General features: G+C 50.4%; 1 protein-coding gene and 1 long non-coding RNA gene across 2 annotated transcripts; one reads left to right on the forward strand and one right to left on the reverse strand.

Moving 5' to 3' along the window:
* Positions 1 to 336: 336 nt before the first annotated feature.
* On the reverse strand, positions 337 to 13,398 carry LRRC75B (leucine rich repeat containing 75B). The gene is made up of 4 exons (XM_042865719.1): positions 13,147 to 13,398; positions 9,608 to 9,736; positions 7,336 to 7,448; positions 337 to 1,519 (listed from the first exon to the last, which is right to left on the reverse strand). The coding sequence occupies exons 1-4, from the start codon at positions 13,390 to 13,392 to the stop codon at positions 997 to 999; spliced, it is 1,011 nt and encodes a 336-aa protein (XP_042721653.1). The 5' UTR covers positions 13,393 to 13,398; the 3' UTR covers positions 337 to 996.
* On the forward strand, positions 2,245 to 2,912 carry LOC122176809. The gene is made up of 3 exons (XR_006177845.1): positions 2,245 to 2,269; positions 2,563 to 2,667; positions 2,843 to 2,912. It is a non-coding gene; the product is annotated as an uncharacterized LOC122176809 (long non-coding RNA).
* Positions 13,399 to 13,509: the final 111 nt, after the last annotated feature.

Genomic DNA, 13,509 nt, shown 5'->3' on the forward strand with positions numbered 1-13,509 from the left:
GACAATGCAGCTGCTCACATCATGTCAGTATTACGAGGTGTGCAATATGCAATAAGGAGCCAAAGCTTTGCACTTTAGCTTAGGAAGTGCCCATCTCTGGCACATTCACTGCTTGCTCCTCTAGTGTCAGTAAAGCACTTAGCTGTCTGATGCTCCTTAATTTCACTTGAAACTTGTAACTTGGGTACAAAACCACAGTTTTTGAACCAGTCCTTTTAAACCACAAGACTATTTCCCCTCCCTTTTCAACCCTTGGCCTTCCCACCCCATCTCATCTCATCCCAATCCCCCATGCTCCCACCAACACATACCTCCTTCCCCTCCCTCTCACCCCAGTCACACAACAAATATCCTGATGCTGCAGTTCCAAGCCATGTGTCTGCCCCAGCCTATGCAATCCGATGGTCTCTGACCAAGTCCCTTTGTTCAGACATTAATACAAAACACACAATGGGGGGGGAAAAAAAAGCAAAACAAAAAGAGCCAGACACAAGAGGGAGACACTGCCGGGCTCCAGCTCTGGCCTCTGAGCCCTTCAACGAAGCTCCACAACAGCTAGGCTCTTGGGGTACCTCCTTTCACACTCAAGACTGCAGGTCCCAAGCTTTCCAAGGTGCCTAGGAAAAGAAGGAAAGGAAGTAAACTACAAGCCTGTTTCTGTTTTAAGTTTTCCCCCATCACTTTCCCTCAACCCAATGGCTGCTGGAAGAAATGGTTGACTCCGACAGGTCTTCCAGTAAAGCCCAGCCTGGGGACCAGCTTTGCTGTAAGTTCCTCTCCGTAATGTGGGCGATGGGCTCGGCAGCGAGGGGAGGGAGCAGAGCACATTTTGGGGAACAGCAGGCTTTGTCTCACAGCAAACTGGAGGGAGATGTCAGGGAAGGTGAGAGAGAAGTGCTGAAGGAAGCCAGTCAAGCTGGCCCTCTGCTTGGCGTTTGGACTCAGAACTGCTCCTCGGGGCGGCTTCAAGTGTGCCAGAGCCGGCTCGTTGTACAGTCACCTCTCACAGCCCTGCTGAGGGACAGCAAGCCGTGGGGTGCTCCCTGCCTCCTCGCCCTCCGGCCGGCCACCCTCCTGCCCACTGGGGATCTCTGGGTCACAGTCGAGAGCCTCATAAATGGTTGGCAGCGTGGTCTGCTGGCTGAGACGCTTGCGCAGGCCCACGAGCAAAGGCTGCGGCATGGACGAGACATCCACGTTGTTGCCGAGGTCTACCCAAGCCAGGCAAGGGAACTTGTTCATGTCCTTCATGGTGTCAGTCAGCTCCTTCATGGTTGCTCGCGTCAGTCGGTTGCCGTTGAGGGAAAGGTGGGTGAGCTTGGGCAGCGCCCAGAGGAAGGGCAGCAGCAGGCGCACCATGTCGTCGTTCAGCTCGGTGAAGCTCAGGTCCACAGAAGTGAGGTGGTCCCCGTTGTTCTGAAGGTAGTACGCCATGCGGTGCACGTCCCGCATGGTCAGAGGGATCCCAGACAGATCCATGGAGCCCTGGCTCACCTTCTTCTGCAGGCTGTTCTTCAGGCTGGGGGTGGAAAGGGAGAGAGAGGAATGACACTCACAGAGCAGGGGAGGGCTGGTTAAGAACGTTCTGCAAACAGAAAGTGGAGCTTGGTTAGTTAACAGGCATGACGTTTGCACCATGCCTCTGGGCAGGTTGTGTCCTGGGGCTTTCCTGTGTCTTCTCTGCACTTAAACTCCTCAAGAACTGGCAAACCATATGACTCTGAATTCTTTCACTAATTCTTCAAACTAGAGGGTTTGTCTGGATGTGTACATACAGATGTTCACACATGGACAGCAGAAATACCCATGGCAAGCAAAGCTTTCATATGCCCTGGTTTGCAATGTGTCTGAGCTGTTTTTTCACCACCTCTCCAGGTGAATGCTGTGGTCTGTTGCAAATTATGCTGCAGTAGAGCGGTGTTAAAAGGCTGTGAAATGGATATTTTATCAGAAAAAAACAATCTGTGAGCAAACAGCACTCCAGGAGTGGATTTACCACGTCCCTTTAAGAGCCTTCCCCAGCATCCCCCACCTGTAGTTGCTGGTTTGGATCTCGGTGGTCAGCAAATCATTGGGGATCTGCTGCAGCTGTGAGGAGGTAGGCAGGGCAGCAGGGTGCTGAGAGCAATCTAGAGAGATCTGCTTTCACCTGTGGCCCTTGTTGTTTGCCAGGGGAACAGAGCGAGGAGGAGGTAGGCTGTAGGGTAAGCAAAGCTGTGCTACAGGGTCTCAAAATGAGTGGGATGTGCAGTTCTGAGGTGGATTGTAGGTCTGTGGGAGTGCTGTGAGAAGTGGAAGCTATGGGGGATGATGAGGCTGTGTTGTGGGATTGAGTAGAAGTGTGTGTTGGTGTAATGTGGGAGCTTACTGCCTTAATATAAGTGATATTAGCCTCGCAGTCCTTACAGATGCAGATAGCTTTAAGGATATTGGACCTCTGCTAGGATCTCCACTATTGCCCTTACTCATATGCTCAGTGGGTGTAGAAGTGCCTTGTTGGGTTGGGGTAAGAACTAACCACCAGTATGAAGGTGCCCACTCTTCCTATCTGCCTGCCTGTAGTGTCCTGCACGGCTGCAGCACAGCCAGTCCCTGGGAGCGATGGGCACACAGGGATGTGCAGTTTCCTTGGAGAAGGCTAGAGCACCACAGGAGCTGCCATGGCAGGTGAGAATGCCTCTGTAAACTTCAGTGTTTCCAGGCCCTTCTGCTGTTGTGGGGTGGATATGATGCTGCCCTTTAATGCTCTGCTTCGTGTATACAGTTTGTGCTATTTCAGAAACTTCAGCTCCTAATAATTTCTATAAATATGTGGTAACACAAATGAATAACTATGCATCAGTGCATTTATTGACGCTTTGTGGATGCATGAAGATCCCATGAAGGAGCATGAGGAGGAAATGACCTCATGGGCTGCCCTATCTGTTCTACAGCCCACAAATTCCTGCTCTCTGGGTTTTGCAGCACTTTTTTTCTGGCTTTTTCTATGCATCCTTGTGCTTCTGGAGGGAATTCACTGTGCGAGGCTGAGGCTGTGTCTAATGTATTTAATGATTTCTCATGGTAGAAAGCTGTAACAGTGTGAAATAACTTGCATTTAGACCTAAAGGTTTCAAACAGCCTTATGTCTGCTCTTTATGGGACCTGGGCCACCCCTCTGTGGATTGTGAGAGGAGCAAGAAGATGTTTGTGCAGCAGCTGATAAAATGCCAGGCTTATTTCTAGGGGAGGGGATCATCTAATATCCTCTAATTTCTGCAAGTAAAATAGGTTTAAATATAGCTTCAATTGAAGATGCTTTTTTCTTTGTGTGAGACAAAACAGCTATTTAGTGACATGGCTCTGGATGCCCATGGGACTTGTAGGCAGAGGGCTGCGAAGTGCTGGAGGCTGGATTAGCCTTGTGCTGCTGCAGCTGATGCTGTGTGGCACATCTATAATTGCCAGGGTTTGCATCCAGCAAGGATCTAGACCCTGGATGCAGGGAAGCAGAAGATGTTTGTATTCTCTGCAGTAAATTTAGAGAGGAAATGTGATGCTGGAGGCTCAGCTTCAAGTGAGAATGCAATGTGAGCAAGAAGGTGATGTGCAGTCTGACCCCACAGCCTGCCTGGAGCTGTGTGCAGCATGCAGTGAGGAGCAGTGCCTGCCATTCCTAAGAGATCAGTGCCCTTCAACTTCTCCCTCATCAGTTAAGCTCTTTGGTGGCTGTGACAGCTCCTGTTTGTTGCTCTGGTGAGACCTGCAGCAGATCCAGTGGTGCCTGGCATCCTGTTGTGTTGTAGGTCTTGAAGGAGCTTGTTCAGCATCCTGGAAATTGAGTGCTTTTGCCCTGTATTCATGCTCAGGGAAGCAGAAGCTGGGAGGAAGTGGTAAGAGCCAAATAAGATTTCAGTAATGAAGGATGTCTAATAGTCCCTGCCTGTACTGCTGGGGAGTTACCAGCTTTCTCCCTCTATGTCTCTTATTTTTCTTTAATTTGCCTCCAAAACTTTATATTCAAAGTTTTCCTGGTGCTCCCACCACTGTGCATCCCCTCCTTCATTAACAGGCACTGCCAGAGGTGGCTTATTAACCACGAGTTGAGTATTTCTTTGCTGTTCCTCCTTGCACAGAGCCTAATGGCAGGCATGTCTGGATGGCTCCTCTGCCAGCGACTTAAGGGATGAGCTCTGGGCTTTTTAATTGCCTACTTAGCATAATCTGCTTGCTTTTGCTTCCTTGTGGCACAGGGTGCTGCTTTGAAAGTCTGGCTTCAGCTGCTTCTGGTGAGATGAGAGAAGCCTCAAGAGCACTAAGCTAAACAAACCCAGTCCCAGCTGCTCTTGTACTTGCATCTGATTCTTACCACGTGGCTTTAGTTAACTGACTGGTATTCTCTAACTTGGCTTCCTAACTCAAAAGCAGAATGATGGTGAACATTTCCTCTGCTGTATAAAGGAGAAATGGGAGCTCTACTTAATATTCATCTCATGCCATGTGAAGGCTAAGATCTAATCTGCCAGAGCTGTCATCTATGGCCCTGACTGATGTTTTCAAGAAGAAATAAAAAGACCTGAAGCCCTTTAGAGATGCTTCCCTGCAGTCTTCTAGACACAAATGCTTTCACTGCATTTTTAAAGTGCATCTAATGCTGCAGTGTCTGGGCAGTGCACATCAATAAATGAGAAATGGAGCAATGAGCCCAGAAGGAACACTCAGTTCCCCACCCGGCTTTAGATTAGCTAAGATATTACAAAATGCAATTCACTCTGGCAAATGAACTAAACCCATAGTGTGACCTGTGAAAAAGGAAACCTGGATGTATGCAACTGAGAGTTACTAACTCCATATGCACAGATGCCTTTATTCTTCCAGAACAGGTTACTGGGTGGGAAACTGAGGCTATTTTTTCTGCACCAGGAACATCCTGCTTGTAAAGATTGCTCAGTTTTCTGCCTGCATGTTTTATGGGTTCAGGTTCCATCCATTGCACTGAATAGAGGCACTGAGCAGCCAGCTCTGAGTGCAATGCTAGTAGAAGATGTGCAAGGTTCCCCAACCCAGCTATGCCAACACAGTTCAGTCATCATCTATAGCTCCTTAATGGTGGTACTAAGCTACAGTGCACCCCTTCAGGCAAAGGCTGCGTTAAGCTGATACCCTTTACACTCTGAACTGCAGTCTGCTCTGGCTTTGCCCTCGAAAAGTAATATATACTTCAGGTCCAGCTCTCTTCTGGAGGAGAACATACAGTCCTGCAGTGCTGAGCCACAGGAGCTTTGAGATCTGACAAAAACAGCTGTGTCTCAAAAAACTGCATCTGTCAAAATGTTGCAGAAAGGGTTCTTGGTAGTCTAAGTAACCCCATGTCCACACTGAGAAGCCTTAATCTGTTTCTCTTTACATTGTAAACATCAGTTTATGGAAGAGAAGCTGGAGTTGTACGGCACCCTGGAATGTGATTAGTCATCCTTAATGAGCTAAACTATATAACCATGCTTTAACTGAAGTCCCTTCCTAAAGGGAAGAGGCTGACAAGAGGCTGACAACTGTGTAGTAAGGTCATGCTGGTCCCTGCTGAGGGAAAGTTATCCTCCTGCTTGCAGGCTTCTTACTCGAAAACCCTCAGTAAATTCCTCAAGAGCTCAGCCTTGGTGTTTGCTCAGGCAGCCTGCCCAAGCAGCACCATCAGGTGAGACACAGGATGTCAGCTGGGAGCTACAGACTCAAGACAAATATGTCAGGAAAGGAGAATGGAGCCCTTTGTTTTCAGTGTAGCAAACCTGATTATCACCTGAGCAGCTGAAATAGTCTCTTTGGGTGCATGAACAGCTGAGACACTGCTAACCTGTCAAGAACCAACTAGCTTCGATGCAGGAGGGGATCTGTCTTCCAGCATCATCTATGACAATCAGGGAAACCAGAGACAGTCTGGACTGGATCTTTCTTCCCTACTTCAGCTGCTGTTGCGTTCAATCTGCTGCTGTAAGATTTCTTCTTCCATGTTTCTCCGTGGACTCTGTTTCTGGCCTGGGGTGTTCAGCTGGTAAAAGCTGCTCTGATGGCAACCTGTGGCACCTGTTGTGTCCCTATGAGATTCACTGCACCTTTGCTGTGGTCACAGCCTCAGGTTAAAGGCATCAGTGTTAAAGGTGGTAACAGAAGCAGGTAGGACCTATGGCTTTAGTGGGGGAGCAGGTCTGTGGTTAAGAATATCCAGAGAGATGTTCTTGTCTGAAAGCTCTCATAGGATGTTTTGCTAACAGTCTCTGAGGGATCTGGTTGGGCTCAATGTGTGACTAAAATAAAACTGCTTCTGCATGATGGAAGTGTGACTGGTCCTTAGCAGAGTTTGCAGTTCCAGTTATCCTGGGATCACTATGTATTGAAACAGGAGTGCTTGAAGACATTTATCTCATCCTTTCTACTTCATCAATTCATGGGTAGCTCAGGTTTGTACTTACTTGAGAGGTTTGGGTTCCACTGACAGGGATTAGGATGTGACTTAGAGTCAGTTCCTGCCCTACAGGTTTGTTGCTTGGTCACAGGGGAACACCTGATGTGTGGTCCTGCTCGAGTACGGTGGGTCCTTTCCATCTCCCAGACCACATCTCTGTAGCAGCCCAAGTGTAATTAAAACCTGCCAGAAGTTCCCTGTGGTCTGTGTGGCTGAACTTGCTAATTATCCCCTGGACCCATTTGGCACGTTGCCAGAAAGTGGAAAAAGAGATGAATTGGGTTCTGTATCAGACCCAAGAAAGCCCATGCCCAGAGGATCACAAAGACAAGGGAATATGTTTTCCACACATTGATTCCTCTGAACAATCCCAGATTTCCACCGGAGATCAGAAATGCCTTCAGAAGTCTTGCTGCTATACATGTACTTCTTACAGGACCTTGAAGGTAGAAAGGTACAAGGCAGGGGCAGGAGTTCAGACAGAGGTCAGAGTGAAATGCTCTATAGCAGATGGCAGGAAGCAGAGAACACAGATCAGTTAAAAACAGTCTGGCTGGACAGAATACAACCCTGATATCTCCAAGTGAAACAGTAATTCCTTGCTTTTCTGTTACCAGCAGCAGCCAAAGATGCCGACTCTGCAGGTGCCTTTTGCCACAAACATAAACCAGTTCCTCTTCTGTTTTTTAGCAAGAAAGTGCTGCTGTTACATATTTAATTCAACTTATTCTGCCTTATGCAATGCTCTGCAGTTGTGTCTCGGCTGTGTGTCTGCAGGGCTGCCAACTTGGAGTGCTTGTGGGGCTGCATACCTTTCAAGTACTGCTCCTCTTCTTCCTTAGCACTGTGGCAGCAGGACTGATTTCGAAGCACTTGAGAGAGCCTGAGGAACTTACCACATTTGGGACTTCCTGCGGGGCATGCCATGCCGGTGCCATTTGGAGTGTGGGGTCAGGTGGTAGATTAGCTGCCTGCAGATCCTGTCTGAGGACTTCCAGGGGTCGTATTCCTGCAAGCAAAGGGATAGTTTAGGCTCTGTGTGCTGCTGCAGAAGAGGAGGAAAAGGGTGGGAAGTGGGAAAGGGGCTGGGTGATAGTGGAGTATGGGACTGTACACAAGGAAAGATGGAAAAGAGGATGAAAAAGGAATGGATAAAAGGTTGGAAATGTCTCTGCAACACTGCATGCACTTCTGGGGTGCCAGGAACATGTAAGTACCCCACACTGCCAGGAAGAATCCCAGCCCAGCATTTTCCTGCCTTGACAGGGGAGTGAGGCTGCAAACCTGGACTCTTATTCCTCCCTGTGCTCAGCTAGGAAATCTGGAACAAGGAACCAGCCAGGTCCCTGCACTGCACCTTGCTTTCTTGCAGTCTGCTTTTCTCCCGGAGGTCTGAGTTTGGGAGCTTTCCAACATCAGCAGTTCCCTCCAGCCCTTGCAACAACTAACTCATCAGCACCGAGGTGGCTGCAGCTCTCCTGAGTTTCTTTTTGCACATATTCTCCATCTCTGTGACTTTGAAAGCATCTCTCTTCTCCTGGTGAAGCAGAATGACAAATGGCAGCTGCTGAAGGTTGGGATTTCTGCCTCATCTGGCGTACAGACACCTGCATTCCTATTCCTCAGCCTTCCAGCCATAGTGCAACATGTGCATTTAGAGATTTGATAGGTAAACACATAGTAAAGCTGTCAGAACATACGCTAACTTATTCTTTATTGCAAGCAGTTAAAGTGCTGTACTGTGGGCCAACAGCTGCACAGTGATTCTTCTAAGCAGTCCCTGAGTCAGCTGAGTATCCCCAGGATGCACTGCCAGCACGTGGCTACTTTTCTGTGCCAAATGAAGAGAAATCCCAGCCTGTGCTCAGGAGAGCACCTCTTGACCCATCCCAGTTCACTTGGGGAGCCCAAGGGACTGGCATTAGGTGCCCTGTTCCAGACTGCTGCTGCACTGGCAAAGTGGGTGCTGGTGCCACCTACAACAGCAGGTGCATGCCAGGCTTCATGACAGATGCTGGCACAGTGCCCTGTGAGTGTTTGCTGGCTCACAGTTGAGAATTACCCTCCTGTTCCCTCCGTGTTCTCGCTGATGTAATTCTCTGCTGGAATTACATCACGCTCAACCTTTGGCATGTAAGGTTGTTGCAGCTGCTGGGTGCTCAGCTTGGGTCAGAGGGAGGGGATGTAGGGTGCTGGGGCTTTCCACCCCCCTAAATAATCTCCTGTGGGGAAAATCTGATCTACACAATGGTAGACATGGCATTTCATCTAAGCATATGTGCATGTAAGACATGGAAGTAGAGAAGAGGGATGTATACAGGTGCACAAAAATCAATGTGTTGTCTGCTGGCAGGGCAATGTCTCCCTGTGTCACTTCACTGCTCAGTGAGATGGGCAAGATTTGGTTAGGGGGTAGTTTTAGATGCTTGTATTTGGATAATAATTACTCTTGAGAAGATTTTTCAGGCTATCTTACAGCTGTGATGAGGATTAGAATGCTGCTAATTTGCACCAGGCTTTCAGCATACTCCCCAGGGCACCATTGCCTGCTCTGAGCTGCGTGTGCTTAATAGCTATCTTTGCATAAGTTCACTCTGTTGCCCTCTCTATAAAGCAAACACGACACTTGCTGAGCCCGATGAGTGAACGGATGGTGCTTGTGGTGGTAAAGGGTAACAGCTGGTGTTGCCGTGGGATGTAGTGCTGGGTTAGGATGGTCTCATGTGATAAAGCCTTAGAGAGGGGCTCTTGTCCTCCTCCCAGAGTCACCAGCTTGGGCAGAAGTGCAGGGAACTCTGTAGCTCCATAAACACCTCTTTCCAATGGCTAGCTTGTGAGGATGGGGGTGTGCTATTGTATATGGCAACACTGCCTTCCCCATCATATATTTTTATCTGGCACGTGTCCTCACAACCAAGTCTTTTGTTGGCAAGATGAGTAATTCCCTGACTTTTGTGCCTATAACCTCTCTCTCCCTCAACTGCAATTATGTTCCAAAGTTCTTCCACCTGATTTCTACAGATATGTGCACATCACTGCATGCTCACTCCAAGGATGCATGCTGGCTGGTTCTGGAGAACCACCCAGCTTGATCCACCTCCTCATCAGAGCTCATTCTGCATCATGCCACGTTGTGAAGTGTCCACTGAGCTAAAGGGGAGGATTCACCTTTTTGGGACACTGCAGGTCTCTAGCAAGGCTCATCAGCAGGTCATGGGAGATGGGATCCACCAAGTTGAGGAAGGTTGCATTTTTGTAGAGGACTTCATTGAGGAATGTTCCTTCCAGTCCCAGGTCCTACAAAAAAAAAAGCCAGACATACAGCTGAGCATCTTGGGAAGGAGGATCATGGATACTCACTTGGCAATACTCTGAGGACAGAAAAATACCCCAGCAACAAAAAAGTAGAACAAGAAGACTGGGATGTAACTGGGATGATGCTGAGTTGGATTCAGTTGTTGAGGAGGGCTCAGCTGAGGGAGGAAACGAGTCCTCTGCCCATTCTGCATGCTGCTGCCAGGAGAAATGAATAAGCAAATGAGTGCCCCATATGTTCGCACTGCTCCACTGAAAGTGTGCTTCAGGCACCACTCAGGGAAAGATGCACTGAGAACTCTAGGAGAGAAAGCTGGGAGTGTGTGCGTGCAGAACCAGCAGGGACAGAGCCATCATTGGCAGAGGTGCTGAATCTTAACCCCAAGCAGCAAGCAAAGCTGTTGCTGCAGCCACTCTCCCTGCTCTGTGTACGCCCAGATCAAATTGGGCGGATAGCAGAATGGAGACAAAGATCCTGGCTACAGATGTGATGGAGAAAGCAAGAATAAATCAAATGCTTTACAGCCCCACCACCGCGTGCACAGCACAAGCAAGCAAGGAGCCCGAGCAGTGGGTGAATCCTGAAGGACAGAAGCAGCTGGGTGTGGGCCAAGGCATCGTGCCAACATCTCCCTTAACCGTAAGGCTTTGGGGAAATGGAGCCTCCTACACAGCGTAGCATGGATAGATGAGGGAAGCTGCCAAGAGGATGGCATGGCTGAGCCTGCAGCAGTGGATGTCAGACTGGTAATTACACTCCCCCACTTGGAGCTATGCTGTTAAGTTGAATCTGCATTCCCATTATAAGACTGCCTTCAAGGGTTTTATCAGTAATATAGATAGAAACATTCACTTTGTGTTGATAATCTATAAATTCTAAGCACAGGGCATTTTCTAGTTCTTAGTTGTATTCTTCCCTTACTGCCTCCTTTTCTTTTTCCTGTCCTTCTCTGTTCTTTGGAAAATGCTGCACTGCCCACCCGGGCACTGTGGTGAGCAGACAGCATGTTATGGATCCAGGCTGTTCCGCTGGCACAATGCTCTTATTGGGCACTTGGTTGCTGATGTCTCAGCACAGGAAAATCTAGTTGTACTTTTTACTGCTGTTAGTCTGATGCCTCCAGCAGAGCGATGCCCACTCACCAGCAGAAACAGGTCTTTCTCTGGCAGGTGGGTATTTCTCAGGCTGATGTGGACACATGCAATGCAGCCATCAGAGTGCTGCTTTGCAAAGCAAGTGTGCATGAGTGTACTCCTGCTGTTTGCAGTTGTTCTCAGCGTGCTGCCAGAATCTCGCATCCCTGTTGAGTAGATCTGCTTACAGCTTCTCCCTTTATTTAATTACAGCTTCCTGATGTCCTGGGAGCAATCCACCACCTCTTGGGGCCTGCAGGCCACGAGCTGAGAAGTGCTGGTGGATACAGCGACAGCGTGCAGGGTGGATCTGTGGGGCTGGATGAGGTCTGGCAATGGCAGGAGGCAACCCCAGGAGCCCTGGTGTGCCTCAGTGCATCCCCTCATTCGCAGGGGTTGCAGTTCTGGCTCCGGTGTTGCTCTGCCATTTCTAGGGGAGGGAGTGCCAACGCTGCCAGTCTGAGGCTCGGTGATAAGGTACGGTGTTAAATATCCTCACTGCCCACTGGAGTGAAGGAGGTCTCTCTCTGTCTTGTTACAGGTAACAAACAGACCCTTGCTTGGGAACCAGCAACTTGCAAGAGCATTACTGCTCAGGTAAGCAGTCTGTGTGAGGAGGGACATGCTGGGGACCAAGCTAAGAGCTGAGCTTAGCTGAAGAATGATGTAATGTTGTGAATAATGAAAGACGTTGATCGCGGTGCTTTGAAGCATTGGACACGTGAGAATTGGTTGTGATTATCTGCCCCCAGCATGGCTGACAGCTGTGTTCAGCCATTGGAAGGCGCCATGCACATTAGCAGCCTTTGAGCACACAAAGAACCGGAGGCGTTGTGGGGGTGCTGGATGGGTTCCCATCTCATTTTGTGGAGGAAGGCTGTGTTGGGACCACAGGATGTGTGTCCCGCTGTGGTGTTGTCAGCAGATGAACAGAGGGTCACTGTTTTAAGATGGACAGACAGAGATGGAACAAGGGGAAGTGAGAGGGCAGGGGGCAGAAGAGGAGTGCTCAGCATGTGGTAATTCTGGGTGCAGGGCTGAGCCTGAAAGACACTGGCAGGCTGTGTGGGAAAGAGGGCTCAGCAATGACCCTCCATGGCTCTGTGACTCAGCATCCAAACCCCACTGCTCACAGATGGGGCTTGTGAAGACCGCAAGGTCTGGGAGAGATTTTAGTGCTTCAGCCTGAAGGAGAGGTGCTGAGCACTATAGAAAATGACATTTTGAGGTTCTGGCCTCTGGCAAACCCTATAGAAGTCGGTTCGTGTTAGACTGCCACAGCTGTGAAGAAAAAGAGGCAACCACTGACTTCTTGTAATAACTCTTCTCCTAAACTGCCTTTGAGATCTTACTCAGCCCTTGTCTGCCATATACAGGATTTTTGCTGAGGGTTATCTATATGCATGCATGGCAAGAGGGCTGTTTGCAGGGCTAGAACGCTCCTCACGTGAACTCTAAGGCAGTGGGCATGAAAAGCAGAGAGGGAATTTTAGGTCCCATAATTTCCTATTCGAAAAAGTGCAGCTCACCAGTAGCTGGGAACATTGGTCACCCTGAGGTGTGCTGCAGAGCCTGGGACTCGGAGCTCAGAGTGGACATTACTGCAGCTGTACAGCAGCCCTGAGAGCCCAGCCCTGCTCCAAAGCTCACACCCAAAGGCTGCTGGCTGCTATAGAAGCAACTGGGTACATTCCCAGCATGAAGAGGGTCATTAAGGGACACGATAAGCTGAGAACCGGTGGTGTTTTGTGCCAAATCAGAGGGAGCATTTGTCCCCTGTGCTGTTTATTTCAGAGCCGCCTGCAGTTCGGGGAGGTGAGTTTGCCTGGAAAGTGAAGGAGCGATGGAGATGCTCTGTTCCAGCAATGGTGCTCTGCATCCCTTTGGCAGCGGGCTGTCTGTGCGGTGGGGCTCTTCTATGCCTGCATAGCGGCAGACAGAGCCCTGCTCCCCCGAAACGCCGATCCCTTTCCCCTCCAGCCGGGCTGCGGGAGGTGGCTTTTCCCTGGGGAGCAGCGCTCCTGAACGCACCGGGGGCTGACGCGGAGGGTTGCGGGCTGGGACGGCTCAGGCACCGCTTTACCTGCCCGCCGGCTCCCCTCCTCACAGCCTCAGTCCCCGGGCGGGGAAGGGGAGGTGGCAACGAACTACGGGCGGTGTCCCCAGCCCGAACGGCGGCACAAAGAGCCGGGCCCGGCCCCGCACCGCCCCGGCCCCTTTGTTGCCCGGAGGCGGCCCGCCCCGCCCGCGGCTTTTACCTTCCTGAGCAGCCTGAGGATGTGCACGGCGTGCTCCCGCTTGTGTTCTCGGATGGTGGCCTGAATCTCCCGCAGCCACCCCACCCTCCGCACGTAGGGAGCGGGCGAGGCTTTCCGCAGCACCCCGGGCAGCTTCTGCGGATTTAGCAACAACGAAGAGAGGTGGAAGTCGGCACGGCCGGAGGGTTCCTCGGCCCCGGAGCTCTCATCCTCCAGGCTGCTCTGCCGGCTCAACCGGGAGCCCATGGCCGCGCCGCTCCGGGCCGGAAGGGCTCCGAGCTCCGAGCCGGGGAAGGCGCCGCGAGGGGCGGGCGGGGGTCGGCGCTGCCCCGCCCGAATGGCTCCGCCCCGCTTCCCCCCCCC

Source organism: Lagopus leucura, unplaced genomic scaffold (genome assembly GCF_019238085.1).
Source record: "Lagopus leucura isolate 7727_CA_CO unplaced genomic scaffold, USGS_WTPT01 Super-Scaffold_806, whole genome shotgun sequence".
NCBI lineage: Eukaryota > Metazoa > Chordata > Aves > Galliformes > Phasianidae > Lagopus > Lagopus leucura.

Coding starts and splice junctions, on each gene's coding strand:
- LRRC75B (XM_042865719.1), bottom strand. CDS start 13,392: ATGGGCTCCCGGTTGAGCCGGCAGAGCAGCCTGGAGGATGAGAGCTCC. Junction 7,449..9,607: donor ACCTGCAGTGTCCCAAAAAG/GTGAATCCTCCC, acceptor CTTTGCTTGCAG/GAATACGACCCCTGGAAGTC. Junction 1,520..7,335: donor CGCAGGAAGTCCCAAATGTG/GTAAGTTCCTCA, acceptor TTCCACCCCCAG/CCTGAAGAACAGCCTGCAGA.